This window comes from Colletotrichum gloeosporioides (assembly GCF_011800055.1).
Source record: "Colletotrichum gloeosporioides strain Lc1 chromosome Unknown consensus_9, whole genome shotgun sequence".
Lineage (NCBI taxonomy): Eukaryota > Fungi > Ascomycota > Sordariomycetes > Glomerellales > Glomerellaceae > Colletotrichum > Colletotrichum gloeosporioides.
In genome coordinates, this window is record NW_025544654.1 from 1 (window position 1) to 17,217 (window position 17,217).

General features: G+C 55.3%; 3 protein-coding genes across 3 annotated transcripts; 2 read left to right on the plus strand and 1 right to left on the minus strand.

The window, feature by feature from the left end:
- Positions 1–2,080: 2,080 nt before the first annotated feature.
- Positions 2,081–4,774, plus strand: GCG54_00002971 (uncharacterized protein; the record flags this gene model as incomplete). Its single annotated transcript, XM_045403050.1, has 5 exons — positions 2,081–2,138; positions 2,195–2,399; positions 2,484–2,875; positions 2,995–3,449; positions 3,563–4,774. The coding sequence occupies 5 exons, from the start codon at positions 2,081–2,083 to the stop codon at positions 4,772–4,774; spliced, it is 2,322 nt and encodes a 773-aa protein (XP_045269953.1).
- Positions 4,775–4,895: 121 nt separating this feature from the next.
- On the minus strand, positions 4,896–5,732 carry GCG54_00002972 (Esterase mpl1; the record flags this gene model as incomplete). The annotated part of the gene is made up of 1 exon (XM_045403051.1): positions 4,896–5,732. The coding sequence occupies one exon, from the start codon at positions 5,730–5,732 to the stop codon at positions 4,896–4,898; it is 837 nt and encodes a 278-aa protein (XP_045269954.1).
- Positions 5,733–8,770: 3,038 nt separating this feature from the next.
- On the plus strand, positions 8,771–10,517 carry GCG54_00002973 (SH3 domain-containing protein; the record flags this gene model as incomplete). The annotated part of the gene is made up of 2 exons (XM_045403052.1): positions 8,771–9,338; positions 9,367–10,517. 2 exons carry the CDS (start codon positions 8,771–8,773, stop codon positions 10,515–10,517), a joined length of 1,719 nt encoding a protein of 572 aa, XP_045269955.1.
- Positions 10,518–17,217: the final 6,700 nt, after the last annotated feature.

Consider the following 17,217-nt stretch of genomic DNA (forward strand, 5'->3'; position numbering starts at 1 on the left):
ACCCTATACTATATAGGCGTATATACTACGCCCCTAAATACGCTTATACCTATACTAACAGATTATATAGCTGTTAATAGCAGTATAGATTAGTAGGCTAGTAATATAATAATCTTATATAGTAATACTAATAAAGGCTGAGCTATTAAGAATATTAAATAAACTTTTTATAAAGATAGAGGTAGTTAGAGTAGTGCTAATACTATCTCTTTAATAATCCTTATTATACTTATACTTATTAGCCCTCTTAAGAAAGCTTATTTAGTTTTTATAAGTTAATAGGATTAGCTCTAGATAAGCTATCTAGTATTTCTCAGATAGGTAGTTTATATTATAGTGAATATAGGTTGCTTTATACTTATTAGTTAATAGGTTATTACTATTATTATTAGTATGAAGGGTATATAAGGTTAATAACTAAGGCTAAGATCTATCTTTATAGAGTAATAGACCTATCTTCTATTCTTTATCTTAAGTAAAAGTATAAATAGTCTTAATAATATTAATTTATATAGGCTTCTTATTATTATTAGTATAGTACTTATAGGTATTTAGTAGCTAAGTCTTAAAATAGTTTAAGAGCAGTATAGCTTATAGATAGTTAGAAGAGTTATTTATAAGGTTAGTAATATAAGTCTAAAGGTATTAGATATACTTAAGGGTATTATAAAGAGTTTTATAGTCTTAAGTAGAGCTTTTAGCAAACTTATTAATAAGAGTGCTAATAGTATCTTTAGAAACTTTAGGAATATATTTCTTAAGCATTTATATAAGTATAAAGAGATTACTATTATCCTTCTATCCTATATTAAGTAACTTATTAATAAAAGTGTTATATAAGCTAATAAGTAGTATAAAAGTAGTATTACGCTCCTTAGCTTATATCTCCTTAGTAGTATTATTATTATTAAGTTTAAGGATATTCTTATTAATATACTTCTTAACTTAGTTTAATTACAGAGTAGCATTAATAAGAACTAGCTATAATTACTAGTTAGATTTACTTTTTAGCTAGGGAATACTAAATAAGAAGGTCTTAATACTTTTACTTATATTACTAGTTATTTAGAAGGATATAAGTAGAGTAATAAGAAGGTAAGAGAGGGGGAAGATATTATTAATTAATATATTAAAGTAAGTTATAGAGAGTAAGGTAATATTACTATTTAATATATTACTTAATAGGGTGAATTTTTATATAGATAGTAGTAGTCTAATATATTAAGAGCAATTAGAGGCTATATTACTATTTACTAGCTAAATTAGATTGCATAAACATATAGATAACTATAAAAAAACAAGAAGAATATTATAAGAGTAGAAAAATACTTAATTTAAGGCTATAGATACTAGCGATCTGAGCATTAGGCTTATAACTTATAGAGGTATAGGCAAATAAGTGGTAGTGATATGTGTAATAATCTAGCTAAGTGGGCTGCCTAGCTAGGAGGCTGGAAGAAGGTACTGGGGGGCCTTGGGCTGCATAGGCCACCTGGGGCACCTGTGGGCAGGTGCTGCCATAGAAATTATATGTGTCCTTGGCTTGGATTGGGACCGTATTATGTTTTTTGGTGTCCCTCCAAGGAAGAATTCCAAAAATTGTGGGTAAGCGTTTGTAGGTGTGATGTTATGTAAGGATTACAGTGAAATAGTACGAATGGCTGGAATCTTATCAAAGACTCGCGATGAGCTCCTCTCGGGGTTTTATGAGGGACTTTGAATCAGGCTACAGGGTAAGACGGCTAGCAATATGGGACTTTGGTGCACATGATTTCTTTGTCAGCCACCATAAGCACTTGCAACCCTTGTAACTGCAGCTACTCTGCAGATAGGCCACGCATTTCTCCATTCTGCAGCATATAATCACTGGCGATAAATCACCTGATAAGGCTAGCTGTGAGCTAGAGCTGAAGATGAGGACAGCTTTTTCTTGCCCTATTGCCGGGGAGCAAGAGGAACCAAAAGACATGCCTCGCCGGCCAGTGCTGTCTGAATAAGCAGCCATCTTTCACGACCGACTTTCACGGCTTATTAAATACTCGTTTCTGTACTTAGGCCGTCTGATATAACCCTGCCACATATGTCTGTGTATCATGACGTCGAGAAGGAGGGCTGTCGCACTTCAATCGCCGAGGCTGGTAGGCAGCTTAGCTTCTCGTGTACATAATTATTGTTACTGATCTATCCACAACAGACCATGGCGACGAGACAGCCAGCTCTCGCTCCCGCAAGCGCAGTTACTCGGGCGATTTCCGGCGCGAGTCCCCTGGTAGTGTGTATAACAACCACAGCCGGCCTAATAGCATCCGATCTGTCCGGCGAGATCGCTCCGCCAGTCGTGATCGGGAGTACAACTCCAGCATTTCATCTCAGCATGTCAGGTCCTCGTTCGACAGTCGGTTAGAAAGACGCCGTAGTTTCGACAGCACAACGGCTGGCCGTCGGCGCAGCGGAGAGAGCGTGCATGATCTAACAGGGCATAGGGTCACGGAGAGTGATCAGACGCCGTTGCCCAGAAATGACCGACACACGATGCATCTCGATCGCGACGACCCAGGCGATTGGGCTGTAAACCATCACCTTCCAAATTTGATTGCAAGGCTGGACGAGCCCGACACCAGTTTCATTGCTTCTAAACTCAACTATTTGAGCACAAAGATCCGGGAGATACAGTACGGCAGAAAATTGGGATCGACGCCGATGTCTACCAGTTCCACATCAGCATCCGGTGATGGAATGCGATTTCGGATCAGCTTTGCTGAGGTGCAGCGGATGCGAATCCGTAAGCTTCAGTCCCAGCTGGTAAGACACGTTGTCAAAATGCGTCTTAACGGGAGCGAGTCGCCAGGCTGGGAGCAGACACTTGAGCAGTACAGTAGGCAGTCCTTTCCCCTTACGCCCCAAATACCTCTGTATACTTGAGACCATGAAACAAACGTCTCTTGTTTCCATTGGATGTTGATAGAAGACACTGACTTGTTTGGTCCATCACAGTAAAAGCGCTGCAGGACCATGACTATATGGAGAGCCGCTCCAAGTCTATTCGGGACCCCTTCCTCGCCACAGGAGAGTACGGCGTGGATAACTACGTTCTCAACTGCAACATTGATAGTGCCCTGGCCAAAGACATAACAAAGCGTGTTGACTCCCTGAGACCGTGGGACGTTCGCCCCGCCGGTGCCAACGACCCAATCACTGGCACGCGTGGAAGCAATGTCGCGAAGACATGGTATCGTGGTTTCAAAGAGCGTATTGTGATTGCAGCAGCTGGAGGCGCCTTTCTCGTTGGACCCATGTGGATTATGGTGTTGAAAAACGGGCTCTATGCATCGCTCATCTCAACGACAGCTTTTGTTACTGCCTTTGGTATACTGATGGCTTACTTTCTCGACGAGGCCAAAGATGTACTGGCTAGCACGGCAGCTTATGCCGCTGTACTAGTTGTGTTTGTAGGAACGAGCAACCCATGACGATTTCGAAGTGGCGAAAGACATGGAGAAACAACTGGAGAAATTCGGAAAGAATGCTGCGAATCTTCACTTCGACGCTAATGAATTCAAAGACGAATGGGGTACAAGCTATCTGCGGCTACTCGCGCCCTATCGATGGCATTCTCCCCTTGGCGCGGCAGACCAATGAGTCACGTCTCAACACCATGACTAACCATCATCAAACCTCAACTACTTCAAGTCAACTTCTTCAAAGCGACTCCTTCAACACATCAGCTTCTACAGCCAGTCATCAAATCACTACGATGTCTTCTCCAGAGTATGACATCCTCGTCACAGGCTCCTCAGGCCACCTCGGCGCCGCCCTGATGCTCTCTCTCCCTTCCCACGGCCATACCCCCTTCGGCATCGACATCCTCCCCTCCTCAACCACAACCCGCACCCTCTCAATCACAGACCGCGCCGCCCTCACATCCGTCTTTACCTCCCACCCCTCCATCAAACACATAATCCACGCTGCAACCCTGCACAAGCCCCACGTCGCCTCGCACCCAAAACAAGCCTTCATCGACACAAACATCACCGGCACCCTCGCCCTCCTCGAAACCTCCTCCGCCCACCTCCCATCCCTCGAGTCCTTCATCTTCATCTCCACAACCTCAACCTACGGCTCCGCCCTCGCCCCGGCCCCCGGCTCCCCCGCCGCCTGGATCACCGAACCCACCCCGCCCGTCCCCAAAAACATCTACGGCGCCACCAAGACCGCCGCCGAGGACCTCGTCCGCCTGCACCACCTGCACACCGCCCTGCCCTGCCTCGTCCTGCGCACGTCGCGCTTCTTCCCCGAGGCCGACGACGACCCCGCCCGCCGCGCCGAGTTCCCCGCCGACGCGAACCTCAAGGTCTGCGAGCTCGCGCACCGCCGCCTCGACATCGCCGACGCCGTCTCCGCCGTCGTCTGCGCCGTGCGCCGCGCCCGCGAGATCGGGTTTGGAAAGTACATCGTCTCGGCGCCGCCGCCGTTTGCTAATGATGCAGACACCCTCGCGCGGCTGAATGCCGGTTCGGATGCGGAAGGCGTGTATAGAGGGTGCGTCCCCGCGGCGGGCGCCGTGTTTGAGAAGCTCGGATGGAGGTTCCCGGACCGCGTCGACCGCGTGTACGACTCGGCCAGAGCGGTGCGCGAGCTCGGGTGGAGGCCCAAGTGGACGTTTGAAAAGGTCGTCGAGAGGCTTGCGCGCGGCGAGGACTGGAGGAGCGAGCTGACGCATGTGGTCGGCAAGAGGGGGTATCACGATGTGCCGACGGGAGTGTACACGACATGAAGAAAAACAAAGCGACGACGTGGTATTTCCGGTCTATGTATATCCAGACGCAACAAAATAAATACATCCCAAAATAGTGAAAATGCCCCCAGAAAATAAACAAACGCTATGCAGTTATCAATCATGCCTCGACATCCCTCACAAGCCCCAACTCCGCGCCCAGCTCCAGAACCTGCCTCGCGACAGCATCGACATCAACCGTCTTGATGACCACCCGGTGGTTCCCCTCCCACTCCACCAACCGCGTCGACCCCGGCTCGCAGTACTCCTTCAGCAGCCGCCTGTGCTGCTCCAGCCCGGGATCCTTCAGCCCATGCACATGGATCGTGGGCAGCCGCAACACATGGTCCGTCCCGCTCCCGTTCGGCCAGTCGTCAAACACCACGCTCGCCTCCGCCGCGTCCCCCACGCCCTGCGGCGCGTCTATCCTGTCGTCCAGCACGATCAGCGGCGCGCGCCCCGCGAGCAGCACGCCAAACTTCCAGTCCGCGCTGCCGCCCGCGCTCGCGATGCGGCGGCCGTACTTCTGGCGCAGCATCTGCTGCGTGTACATCAGGCTCGCGCTGATTTTGGCGCCCTGCGAGAAGCCCAGCAGGCCGACCCACTTGCCGGTCGCGCCGAGCGCGTCGTCGTCGTCCATGGCCATGCGCAGCTGGAAGTGGATCTCGGCGGAGGCGGTCTCGGCGTCGACGACGGGCTGGTGCTCGGGCAGCCAGCGCAGCCAGCGGCGGAAGGGCCCGTAGTCGCCGTAGACGGAGACGATGTCGTGGTGCGGGGCGCAGATGAAGGGGCCCTCGGCGAAGACGAGGCGGAAGTGCGGGCGCAGGCGCGCGATGAGGGCGCGGCACTGGACCTTGAAGACGGCGGCGTTGACGCCGCCGCCGTGGAGGCAGAGGATGCGCGGGAGGTGGAGGGTGGTGTCCGGGCCGGAGCCGGGCGGGGTCGTTGCGCTTGGCATTGTTGGGGAGCGCGAGACCGGGGTTTGTGTGAGTGAGGGAGTTGAGGTTGTTTGTTGATGGGGTCCCCGGGGGGAGAGGGGGAGGGGGGCCGAGGAGAGTGGTTGGGGTGCGTGGGTGTAAGTTGATGGTTCTGCTGGGGTTCGTGGGCAGAAGCGCGGGTGTCAACTCGGGACCGAGAGGATGTTTCGTTTGGGGTATCTTTGTCTCTGAGACTGAGTGAGGAAGAGAGGAAGAGAGGGAGGGAGAAGAGAGAAAAGAGTGAGCGAGGTTATGCACGAGGGTAATAGGTGTGTAGAAAAAGGGGGAAAGGAAGGGAAAGAAAGTGGCCGGTTCGGAAGCCGTCTGCGCTCGTTCAACGTCTGGGATAAGACGCAACACACGGAGGACGATGGTACGGATAAGCAGATCGACACTCTTCCTCAACAAGTGAGCAGCAGGAAAAAAAGCCAAAAGGCGGTTTTTTTTGCGCAGGGACAGGCGCCCAGGTCGCTCTAAAATTGCGGGGCGATGGATTCAGGTCGCGTCAATGTCCGGTGCGTCGACGCTTCACCGGCCGGAGCTCCGAACGGTGGTGCCTCGTTGTGAGGTTCGTCCTGCTTTCGATCGCCGAAGAGGGCTGTCTGGCTGCCTGTCGTTCGGTGGTCTAGCTCCAATAGACGTGATTATCAATGGGCGTAGATCTCTCTCTTTCTTCCCCGAAGTGAGATTGACAACCGGGCTTGTCCTTTTGCAGCCTGGTCTGTTCGGCGTCGGGCTTGTCTTGCTGTGCTTGTTGCTCTCGCAAGTCGTCTCGTCTTCTTTATTTATCGTTCTATGGGCGGCGCAAATCAATCGCAAACCGCTTGTGCTGTCAGACTTGGGGAAAGGCCGGGCGCGCGCGCAAGAGCAAGCGGGTGTGCGGTCAGATTTAAAGATACGAGAAACGGCGAGCGTCAGGACTTCGGAACCCGGATGCCGCTGCTGTCTAAATAAGAGAATCAAGATTTTGGGGGCCGACCGGATGAAAGGCGAGACACAATTGCTGTCATGATGACCAAGAATCCAAACCTTCAGATTCTCCTGCTCCCTTCCCTCGGTTCGCAACTATCCCCCTCAAACTGGCAACTCCATCGAAAGCCGAGGCATGTTCGTCCAGCCTGTGTCTCAAACGCAGCTTTGCAGCATCACAAAAGCTTGTCTGGACCCAGCGGGCTGGTCGCAGCGGACAGTGGCACCGAACATCAGACATCAGACACTTGTCGTGGATCATATAGAAAGGCCTTAAGGCCCCTTCTCGAACGCTAAAGAGATTGAATACCGGTCGACATAAGACGAAAGGCAAATGGCCCCAACCGGGAAAGCTTGTGGTTGGACGGGATTGGCCAGAAGCGGTAATCGGGTTGCGCTCTCACCGTGACTGAACCGGGGAATGGCTGGCCGTTCGGAGGTTCGGCGCGAGGTAGCACCCTGCGAATGGCCGATTTTGAGTGCGCCTGCTGCGACGACGACGACTCGTCTTCCTGATTAGTCGCCGTTCCTTATCAGACTCGGGAAACAGTCAAACACATGTATGAATTAATTCCAGACATGCAAGAAATCTAAGAACAGATAAATCAAAACAGAGGTCCGGCGGGCTTACCCGTCTGTCTGTCTTGGGGATGCGCGCGGCCGGACGGGCGGACGGACCTGGGCTGGGAGAATGTCCGATGGAAGGGGTGAGCAAGCAAGCGAGCAGCAAGCACATGCAATGCACGCCCGCGCCGCCCGCTGCGCAGAGAAAAGAAAAGAAAGAAAGCAACTCCCCGAATTCTTTACAGTAGCAGCGTCGGTCCGAAACCGAAAGCCGATTTGCCCAATTTGCCATTTTTGCTGCTGCTGCTGCTGCTGCTGCTGCTGCTTCTCCAACGTCACCCGCGTTCTGGAACCTTGATAAGAGGACAGAACCTCTACGCAGGCAGAAAAACGCCCGTCATCTCATCTCATGCTGCAAGTGATGCATCGCGTGAGAAGCGAGACTGTATCAACTGTATCGAAACAAACTCATCTGCCCACTCTCACACGTTCGGCTGGGTCAAGCGAGAAGCTTCAGAAGCTTCACATTGAACTCTGTCCAGCAACGGGAACTCAGTCTCGATGCAGCAATTGACTCGCGCCTAACCAGGTGTCACCTCGGGAATGAAGCTTCCACAACCTTCGATAGTTCTTCCACCCGCATGGGAAGATGCAGGCCAGAACTCAGAACACTCTCTCGTGAAGCAAAACGTTCAAAACAGGCGGCGGGTGTAGCAATATGTATCCGCACCCGCACCGCTCACCCCGAAGCAGCAGCAGCATCACCAGCAGCAGCGGCATTCGTCGGCGGCCGCGGGGAGGCCCTTCAGCAAGAGCAGGAACTTAGGCGAGCAGGGATGAACACATTGGACACTGTCGACACCCACTAATTCCCTCCGCGAGGCCACAACAAACGAATCGCGTGCTCTCCAAGCCCGGCTCAGCCACACGCTAATGCCCCATGTGCCCCGCTATTCCCATCAGCCACACTATGACGTTTAATTGTGCCCCTCCACGCCTTCCCCTCTCTGTGCCACTCTGTGCCGTGATGGTGAGCTGTCACGGCAGCTCTTGGTACCTACCACCAGCTAATACGTGGAAACTGACGCCTCTTCTCACAAACAAGAGGCCTCTTCTCTGACTCTCCGTCTCTCTCGCGTCCAAAAGAAGCTCCATCTAAGCCTCACAGGGCCGCGATATCCACGTTGACGACACTTCTGCGCCACACCAAACCCTCAACAAGCTTCATCTGGCGACCCCGAAGATCCAGAATCCAAAAAAAACAGGGTCCATCTAGCCATCTCCAAAACATACAAAAACAGTTGCCATCACCTCCATAGCAGCTGCTTCCCCTCCTGCCATCACCAGCCTCATCCATCATCAGACGATACCCAACCCAACCCCACCTCCCTCTCTCCTACCTCGCATCACCTTCTCGTTTGCTCTCCCTCTTCGACACCTGATACCCAAAGTCCACATAAGCACGACACCTCGCACGTCCTGAATCATGTCGTGGTCAGGCCCCTCCCACAACGAGAAGCCCCCCGTTCCCACGGGCGAGCACCACCAACAGACCTTCCCTCCCCCTCCCACCGACCAAAAGACCGAGCTGCCCGCCGGCCAGCAGGGCCAGCAGCCGTACTTCCCCCCGCCGCCTCCCGGCCCTCCCCCCGCGAACCAGCCGCAGTACACCCACGCGCCCCAAACCCAGCAGCAGCCGCAATACGGCGCCGCCCCGACCCAGCAGTACGCCCCTCCCCCGGCCCAGCACCAGGCCGACTACAACCCGGCCCAGGCTCAGTACGGCGGCGCCGGCCACCACTACACGCCCCCCGGCGCCGACCACACCGACCCCGCCGCCTCCCAGGCCGCCGCCGCCTTCGCCGCGACCGCCCCCGACACCACCAAGCCCCAGAAGCAGCACAAGGGATGGGGCGAGCGCCTGACCCAGATCGGCATGAAGGCCGCCGGCCCCATCAACGCCATGGCCAACAAGATGGGCTCCCAGAGCTTCCTGCCCACCACCATGGACAAGGAGTGCGAAAAGGCCGCCAAGATCCTGCAGAGCTTCTGCAGTACGTCCCCCCCTCCATCCCCCGTCAGACCAGAGCATGGCTAACATCAGCACCGTAGAGGAGGGCATCGCATCCGACGTCCCGCCCCAGCAGGCCTCCGAGAAGCTTGAGCCCGGCAAGACCGACGCCGCCGGCGGCTCCTCGCGCCCCGTCACCCCAAACAAGGCCAAGAAGGACCAAAAGGCCATCGTCAAGATCCCGAGCAAGGTCATCAACAAGGCCGTCGGCCTCGCCATCTTCACCACCTTCCGCGCCGGCTTCCAGTTCTCCGGCGCCACCGGCTCCGGCGTCCTCATCGCCCGCCTGCCCGACGGCTCCTGGGGCCCGCCCTCGGGCATCCAGGTTCACGCCGTCGGCGCCGGCTTCATGATCGGCGCGGACATCCACGACACCGTCCTCATCATCAACTCCCGCGAGGCGCTCAACGCCTTCCTCGGCAACCGCGTCAGCCTGGGCTCCGACGTCGCCGTCGTCGCAGGCCCCTACGGCGCCGGCGGCGTCATGGACGTTGGCGCCAGCTTCGGCGGCAAGACGCAGAAGGAGGGCGAGCAGAAGGCCGCGGAGGAGGCTGCTGCTGCTGCTGCGGCCAAGCCTGCCGACAACGGCAAGCTGAAGCCCGAGGACGACAAGAAGGCGAAGCGCAGGAGCAGCAGCACGTCGCTGAAGCCCAACTTCTCCTACGTCAAGTCGCGCGGCTTCTACGCCGGCGTCCAGGTCGACGGCACCGTCGTCACCGAGCGCAAGGACGCCAACGCGGCCTTCTACGGCCAGAAGGTCGCGGTCGACCAGATCATCAAGGGCCAGGTCCCTCCCCAGGGCCCCGCCGGCCAGTGGCCCGGTGGCGCGCACCTCTTGTACGAGGCCCTCCGCACCGCGGAGGCGCAGCAGCCCCTCCCCGAGGCTAACCTGCCTCCCCCGGCCCCCGTCCCGGCCACCGGCCCCGTTCCGACCACCAGCCCCGGACAGGCACCTCCGGGCTACGGCCAGCATTCACCCCCGGGATACGGACAGCCACCTCAGGGCTACGGTCAGTACCCCCAGGGTGGACCTTTGGGATCCCACCCTCCCCAGAGCGGCCCGACTGCGTCAGGAGCTCTGGGTGACGAGCAGCTCCCAGGCTACGTCGAGGACAACGTTCCTCGTCCCGGCGTGGGAGACCACAAGCAGCAGTACCAGTGAAAACAATAACGAAAAGCGTCATGACTTGAGTTTGTGTATGAAAGTTGCGCGATGAGATATCCCTTATGCACGGCCGGTTGCAGCTTAGAACTTAGATAGCCCCCTCAATGACATAATTTCTTCCAACATCATTACGAGGAAACCCGACGAATCTGTGATGTGTACCAGTGTCGCTTAAACTTGCCCGCTCTCCATGACACCGGCGTGCCATCCACAAATCCATGGCGGACAGAGTGAACAGTGGCACATCGTTCGCCGTCCTCCGGGTGTACTCTGGAAGCAAGTATGTAGCCGAGACATCACGCCTCGCAGTTCGACAACTCGGCCAGACATCCTCCGGCGTGCCACAGACAGCGTAAGACGGCAACGAATTAGACGGGGTGGACGATGTGGTCAACGAGGAGTGCTGCCACAGATTCCGAGTAACCTTACAGATACATCTGTACGATTTGCATCTTGACTCTTCAATTGATTGCTGCCATCCTCGATTACACGCCATGAATCTGTCAAGGTAGGTAGGTGTATACTATTCGAGTGCTTTACGTGGCTAAATTGGCATGATGACCATCGACCTTGATATTCAACCCCCCTGCATAACGGGAGAGGTTCAGTTGTTTCTAAATCATACGGAACCTGCAGTAATTTGTGGCTTTTTTTCTGCAAGCTGCGCCAATGTTCCAGAGATGCTTCAGAGATATTGAACCTCGCCCTGGTTGGTCGCGTGGTTTTGCGCTAGTAGCTCATCGAGTGTCATGTTTCAACCGGCTGGTTGCCAAGCACCAAGCCGGCGCAGGAACGTATCGTTGATTGGGAAAACAAAAAGCAACGACCACAGAATAAGCAACGTCTGGATCTGAGTGGTCCCCCTTCCTGGGTTGGAGAAAACTCCTTGCAGGCTCGAGATCATGCGGGGTGTGTGCCAATTACCGGTAGCAAACCAAATTCTATCTATACCGGCGAAACTCACTTCAAGCCTGGCGTATTAGTTGAGCTGCATAATTGAGGGCTTACACAAGAGATGCCACGGTCGATGCTCGCACCACGCCACCAGCGAGCACCCTCTAGCCTCTGGTGCTGTTCTCGAAAGGCGCCACAGGATGGGAGCCCGCAGCGCTCGGCCAGCGATCGGACCGACGAAGTGAGGCGGAAGGAAGCCAGCAGATCGTGATATCCGCCCCCTAGCCTTTTTGGGCAATGCGGGATCAGGGTCACCGGTGCGGTACGGCGCTCACGACATGACGGGTGGGCCCAAGTGCCGGCCGGTCGCCGTGCACTCCCGCGCTGTCAGAAGTTGAACGCACAAATCTCAATTGCAATTAACACGGGGCCATCGTCTGTCGTCGGTTGAGATGCCGTAGGGGATAGTGCCGTTAACCCAGGGCAGGGCAGATCATTCGGTCTCTATGAAACGGATCTGTATATGATCCACAGGGGGCCGCTGGGACAGGTCGACAAATTCGGACGAAGTTCGTCGAGAGAGACTGTCTTGATCCTAAAAAAAGACTTCCAGTGACGGTCGCAAGGCTGGTTCAGGTCTTGTTTTGGCCTGGGCTTGCGTGATTTCATGAGCTTGGCTTTGTAGACTATTTCACATACCCCGCTGGCATTGGAATGCTGGATGTCATTCCTGCATTCCGCCCGGCACCAGAGAGACGGGACGTCGCATTTGTGACGATTGTCTGGACTTTGCCCGTCTCGCCTGGGCCGCAAGTTCGGAACACGGAAGAGGTGGATTGTGTGCCGTGGCGTGAATGCCCAGGTAGGCTGAGCAAAATTCCAGTTTGGCCGCGATGTCGGTGCAAGAAGTCGAGATGGACGACGACCAGGGATGTGCTGAGGACGTCATCGACTCCACGGTGATGAGACGCCCAGGATGTGCAGCATTGGGACTTTTTGGGTCTTTCGGTACTCCGGTCGCCCTCAGCGACACATTCGCTGTTCAGTCCTCGCTTCGGCCTTTCACCGGCCGCTCAAGAACCCCCCTTTTTTGGGCTTTCCAGCCTCCAGTTGTCCACAACCCCTTCTTCATCTGACATCCCCACGCCAAGGAAAGGTCACTCGAACTGGTGCTGAGGCAGCGAACAACTGGAGACTGATTCGTCAGATCGTGTCAGGTCCATTGAAATGGTCTCCAGTGTTCTTGTGGTGGGCAGATGAGCAGGCCGATCGCCAGGGCCCATTGATGCTGCCCGTTTCTCCCTTTGTTCTGGGGTTTGAGCTTTAGTCGACCATCGGCTTGCATGCAACGACCGGCGTGTCGGTGCCAGAAGCTGCCATCGTCTCCTTCGGGTGGTTTTGGGACGATTAAGCTCAGGGCCAAGTCCAGGTGTTTGCAGATGTTTACAGTGACTGACCGGGTAGAGCTGGACAAAATTGACTTTTTGTGATCCTGAGCTTCCCGTCTCTCGGGGCAGGCGTTGGAAGGTTTAGCTGAAGCCTGCAGATTGGCAGGTTAGGCTCGCTGAGCCGAAAGTCTGTCCTGGATTGACCAGCTGCCGCTCCAAGCACCCGCCGCTGTTTTGGGTAGGGTGGCAGCGGTGACTAGCAGTTGAAATGGAGATACATAGTCTTGGCCTGAAGGGGCACAAAGACGGCGTGTCTGTTGTCAGAGAAATGCTGATCGGCCGCGGTTCGCAGCAAGATCCGCGTCATGTTTCGTCAAAAGGGAAAGAATCAAACGGAGCCGGCACCATCCCTGATTCGAAAGTCGTTGTCGGTTGGGAAAGGTTTGGCAAGCCCGGGATGTAGCGTCCAGAGTCGGACTCGACAGCCTGAAAAATGATTTGTCGCAGGGAAAGCGACGTCCACCGCCATCAATCCCCAGCACCGTTCCTCCTCTATTGGGGTCCGTTCGGGGACAGAGTAGCGGGCAGACAGCGGCCATCAGCCAACCAGCCCGAGGTGAGCGGCAATCGATGCCTCCCTTATTTTTTCTTCTCCCCTTGTTGCTGCCGATCTCTAGATGGAAAGCATCTGGTTGGCCGCAAGGGCGCATTAGCATGTTAAAATGCTCCGTAGACGCTGGAGGTTGGGCTGTTGGATAAGGAGGTGAGAAGGCTAGCGTGATAGGCATAAGTGAAGATCAGAGCCGCTTAAAGTGTTGATGCTGGAGCACGAGCGATGACATTCTGGAAAAAAGACTCGGTACGTATTCCGCGAGCCGTGGCTGTGGCCCGTTGGGAGGCTCCCAAGGCTCCGTTGGTTTTGTGGGCGTCTGATGTCTGAACGGTGACGGCGTGCAGGAACAGGTGCAGAGTGCAGCAGCAGGCACGCACCGCAGCGAGTGACAAGCACAAGACCAAAAAGTGTGTGTGGTTGTTGGAGTCTGCCGTTGACATTGGCCACTTTGGTGGAGGCGCTGGCTAGCACTGGATCAGATCGTCTGCTCCGGATGATGACGACGCGTAACTCGGCCCAGTTTTTGCGCTGCGAAAAATAGCAACGCTTCTGGCGCACCCGTGAGGCGTGCATGCGTTTTTTTTTGGGGGGGTTCCCGAGGGTTTCATTCGGAGTAATAGACGGGTGGCAGACAGGCGAGATGGTGGCACTGAGCAAGGCAGTGTTTGTAGATTTTGTGGTTTTGTGGACAGCACGGCGGGTACGAGGTTCCTTGTAGGAAGGTCGATTGCGCAGAGTAAAAGCTTGTTAATGTGTCCAGCGGCTCAGCTCCGGTCAGCTCGTAGATGACGATGGCAATGCAAGCTGGGTGCGAGAGTCATGGCCGACGGCGGCTCCAGGGCACCGAGTTCGAGGTAAGGTGCCAGGAGCAAGGCCTTCGGGCGGCAAGCATCCGGGAGGCGTGCGTGCTGAAGCTGGACGGCAACGGCATCGGACGGCGGAGCTGGCAGCAGCAGAACAGGATCTGGAGACCTTGAACTGGAGCTTTTTGACAGGACAAGACGACAGGACAGGCACGCCGTCGACAGGGAGGCGACCGGCAGACGGCGACTCGGACCCACGAGGCAGTGGTTGACAAACCCCACGGTGACGAGGGTGTTGGGCCACTGAGGGTAACGGAGGCACAAACGGAGGTCTGGGATTAGGACGCATCGACGGTGATCAGCACAACGTCGATTGAGTGCCGAGTAGAGTTATCTGGCAGTGTGATCCGTCTGGGCCTCGCGATGGAGCACTGGAGCAGCACCCAGAATTCGGGAGCCCTGCGATGCCCTACCATGCGTGGTGGTCGCCATGAGGCCGCTAACAGTATTGGCAGACGTGGGCCGCGGCCGAGTGTGCCGTGTTGTGTGAGTGAGTGAGCGATTTCGACGTGTAAATCTCGAGTTTATGTTTGTATTGCCGTAGTAGAATATGCGATGATGGCGCCAAAGTCCAATGAAAAGTCGTCTTTTGTGTGTTTCTTCCCGGCGAGATTGGGGACGGGTGTCGAGCTACCCGTCGCCGCGAAATTGACGAGATTGGAGCGGCCCACGGGAGAGAGATAGCCAAGGGTTCTGGAAGGGGATGGCCTACCAGCAGCGGCAGCAGCAGATTGATGAAATTGGACGGGTTGGGATTGCTGGCATTGGCGATGATGGGCGTGGTGGTCTTCTGGGTGGTGGACGCGGGTGGTGGTTTGCAATGGAAAAATTAAGATTGGGGTCGCTCGGCACATGGAAAGGAGAGATTGCGGTGATTGCAGGTTCGAGCACGGGTACGGGAGCGGTACTTGGCGGGAAGCGGTGATTTGGCAGGGGCGAGGAGGTACTGGAGGGGTACAAGGGGCAAGCTGGGAAAGGAAGCGGCTATCGAGACGCCCTCCTCCTGCCATCTGGGAATGGGAAGGAAGGAAGCAGAGCCAGAGCCAGAGCCGCTCTCCCCCTGAGAAAACGGTGACGGGTGGCCAATCACGTTTGTTGGACCGAATTTGTTAGGCACCGGGAAGGACGTCCTGGGGAGTCGCACCTTCCAATCGTGAGCGGTTCCCTCGAGCACGTTTGTAGAGCCACGCGACGGCGATTGGATGGCGATTGGATCTGGTGGTCTGTGGGCCAATGATACGGCACAGATCAAGCTGAAGCGGGGCTCCTTCCTTTTGGTCCGCTGGCCGTCATTTGCAAACTGATAAGCAACGGAGGTCTCGCAATGGGACTGTGAACTGCAACTTGCAAGAAGCTGCCCTGCACTTAAGAACGCAGGGCAGCTTTCGCGCGACGAGATGCAACTGAAAAGTGCTTCTTTTGCTGTTCCTTACATAAGAACGCCATCTCCCGGAGCCCACTTCAATCTGCGTTAATCACGGCCAGCAACCTCTGCAATCTGGGATCAGACAGATTTACGTTAGATACAGACTAGCGAGAGACGCGACGGCCTCGGCGCGTGTTCCCAGCACTGGGCGCTAGGTGACTGGGACTAGCAGCGAGCACGCCTTCGAGAATTCAGCAAAGGAGCCGCTGCCGGCGCCGGCGCGACGGAAGACGGGACTGTCAATTGGATCTTGGCCACGCGCTGGTGGCGGCGCCTCTGGCTGCGGTGGTTGCGTGGCTTCGTGGCTGCAGCATCGTCGGAGTGCGTTCCTGGCCCCGTCGGGACAATGCAATATCTTGGATCTTGCGAAATGCCATCATCAGCGTCCAGCTCCAAGCTGATTGCGTGCCGGACAGCCATGCCCAGCAACAGCAGGTCGGCCAGAAGCTGCAAGACGACCCAGGGTTCCGTCACCGTGCCGTAACGACGGCTGGGGAAACTGTGGGCTACCGTAACCAAGCACTGAGTGTGGACAGCGACAGTGACAGTCCTGACTGTGAGTGCTGAGGTGAGGTGCGGTAGCGTCCCAGAAAAAAACCCAGGGCAGTCGCGCCGTCCCCACCCAGGGCCCCCACCGGGAATAATTCCCCTGCCCCCATTGTGCCCCCGCCCCTGACCAGTCAGCAGCGGCCGTGCCGGCGGATTCCTGGTCGCGGGCTGGACCTCCCACCTCCCATCGCTACCCCTTTCGCCGTTCCCTGCCCACTTTTTGGAGGTGAACCCACTCACCCTTTTTTTCTCCTCCCTTTTTGCGTCCCTTCACCTGTACCGAGCGAGCCAACGATTGAAGACGGTCTCGGAGAGGCGAAATATTGGATGAGATGACGAGGACGTTCAGTCTGATGCGAGGGACATGTGGTCCAGTCCACGTCCAGCCAGAAGCAACGACTGCAGCACAGAACATCAGACAGCGGAGCGCGGATTGCTTCTGCGTGTTCCATGCTGCTACCGCTGCCGCGTCTGCAGCGCACCTCAACTGTCGATATGGGACGAGGAGGAGAGCCCTCTGTCGCAGGCTCGTCTCTCCATACGGCGTGCGCTACGAATACCATAGTACAGGCAGAAAGCAGTGTTTGAGAGTCTCAGTTGCTGTCCAGAGAGAATGGGCTGAGGCGACTCGTCACTCGTCAACCTCCAACTCGGTTGCAAATTCCCATGCACAGGCAACGCAACGCTACTGTACCTATTCTGGAGCTACACACATTCTACCAAGTACAGGCCACAGACGACGGATACGCAGCTGCAGGTCCCGTTTTACCCATTCCTTCCCACCCGTTTACCCTGCACCATGCGATGCGCAGCGCCGCCGCCGCCGCCGTCTTGCCTCCTTCTTTGGACCGTGGTGCAGCTCGCCGTAAGACAGAGCCGCTGCTTGTGTGTGGCGGCGGGAGGGCAGTGGCAGAGGCAGTGGCAGTTGCCGTCGTTATTGCCAAAACAAGTTGCTACGTTAGTG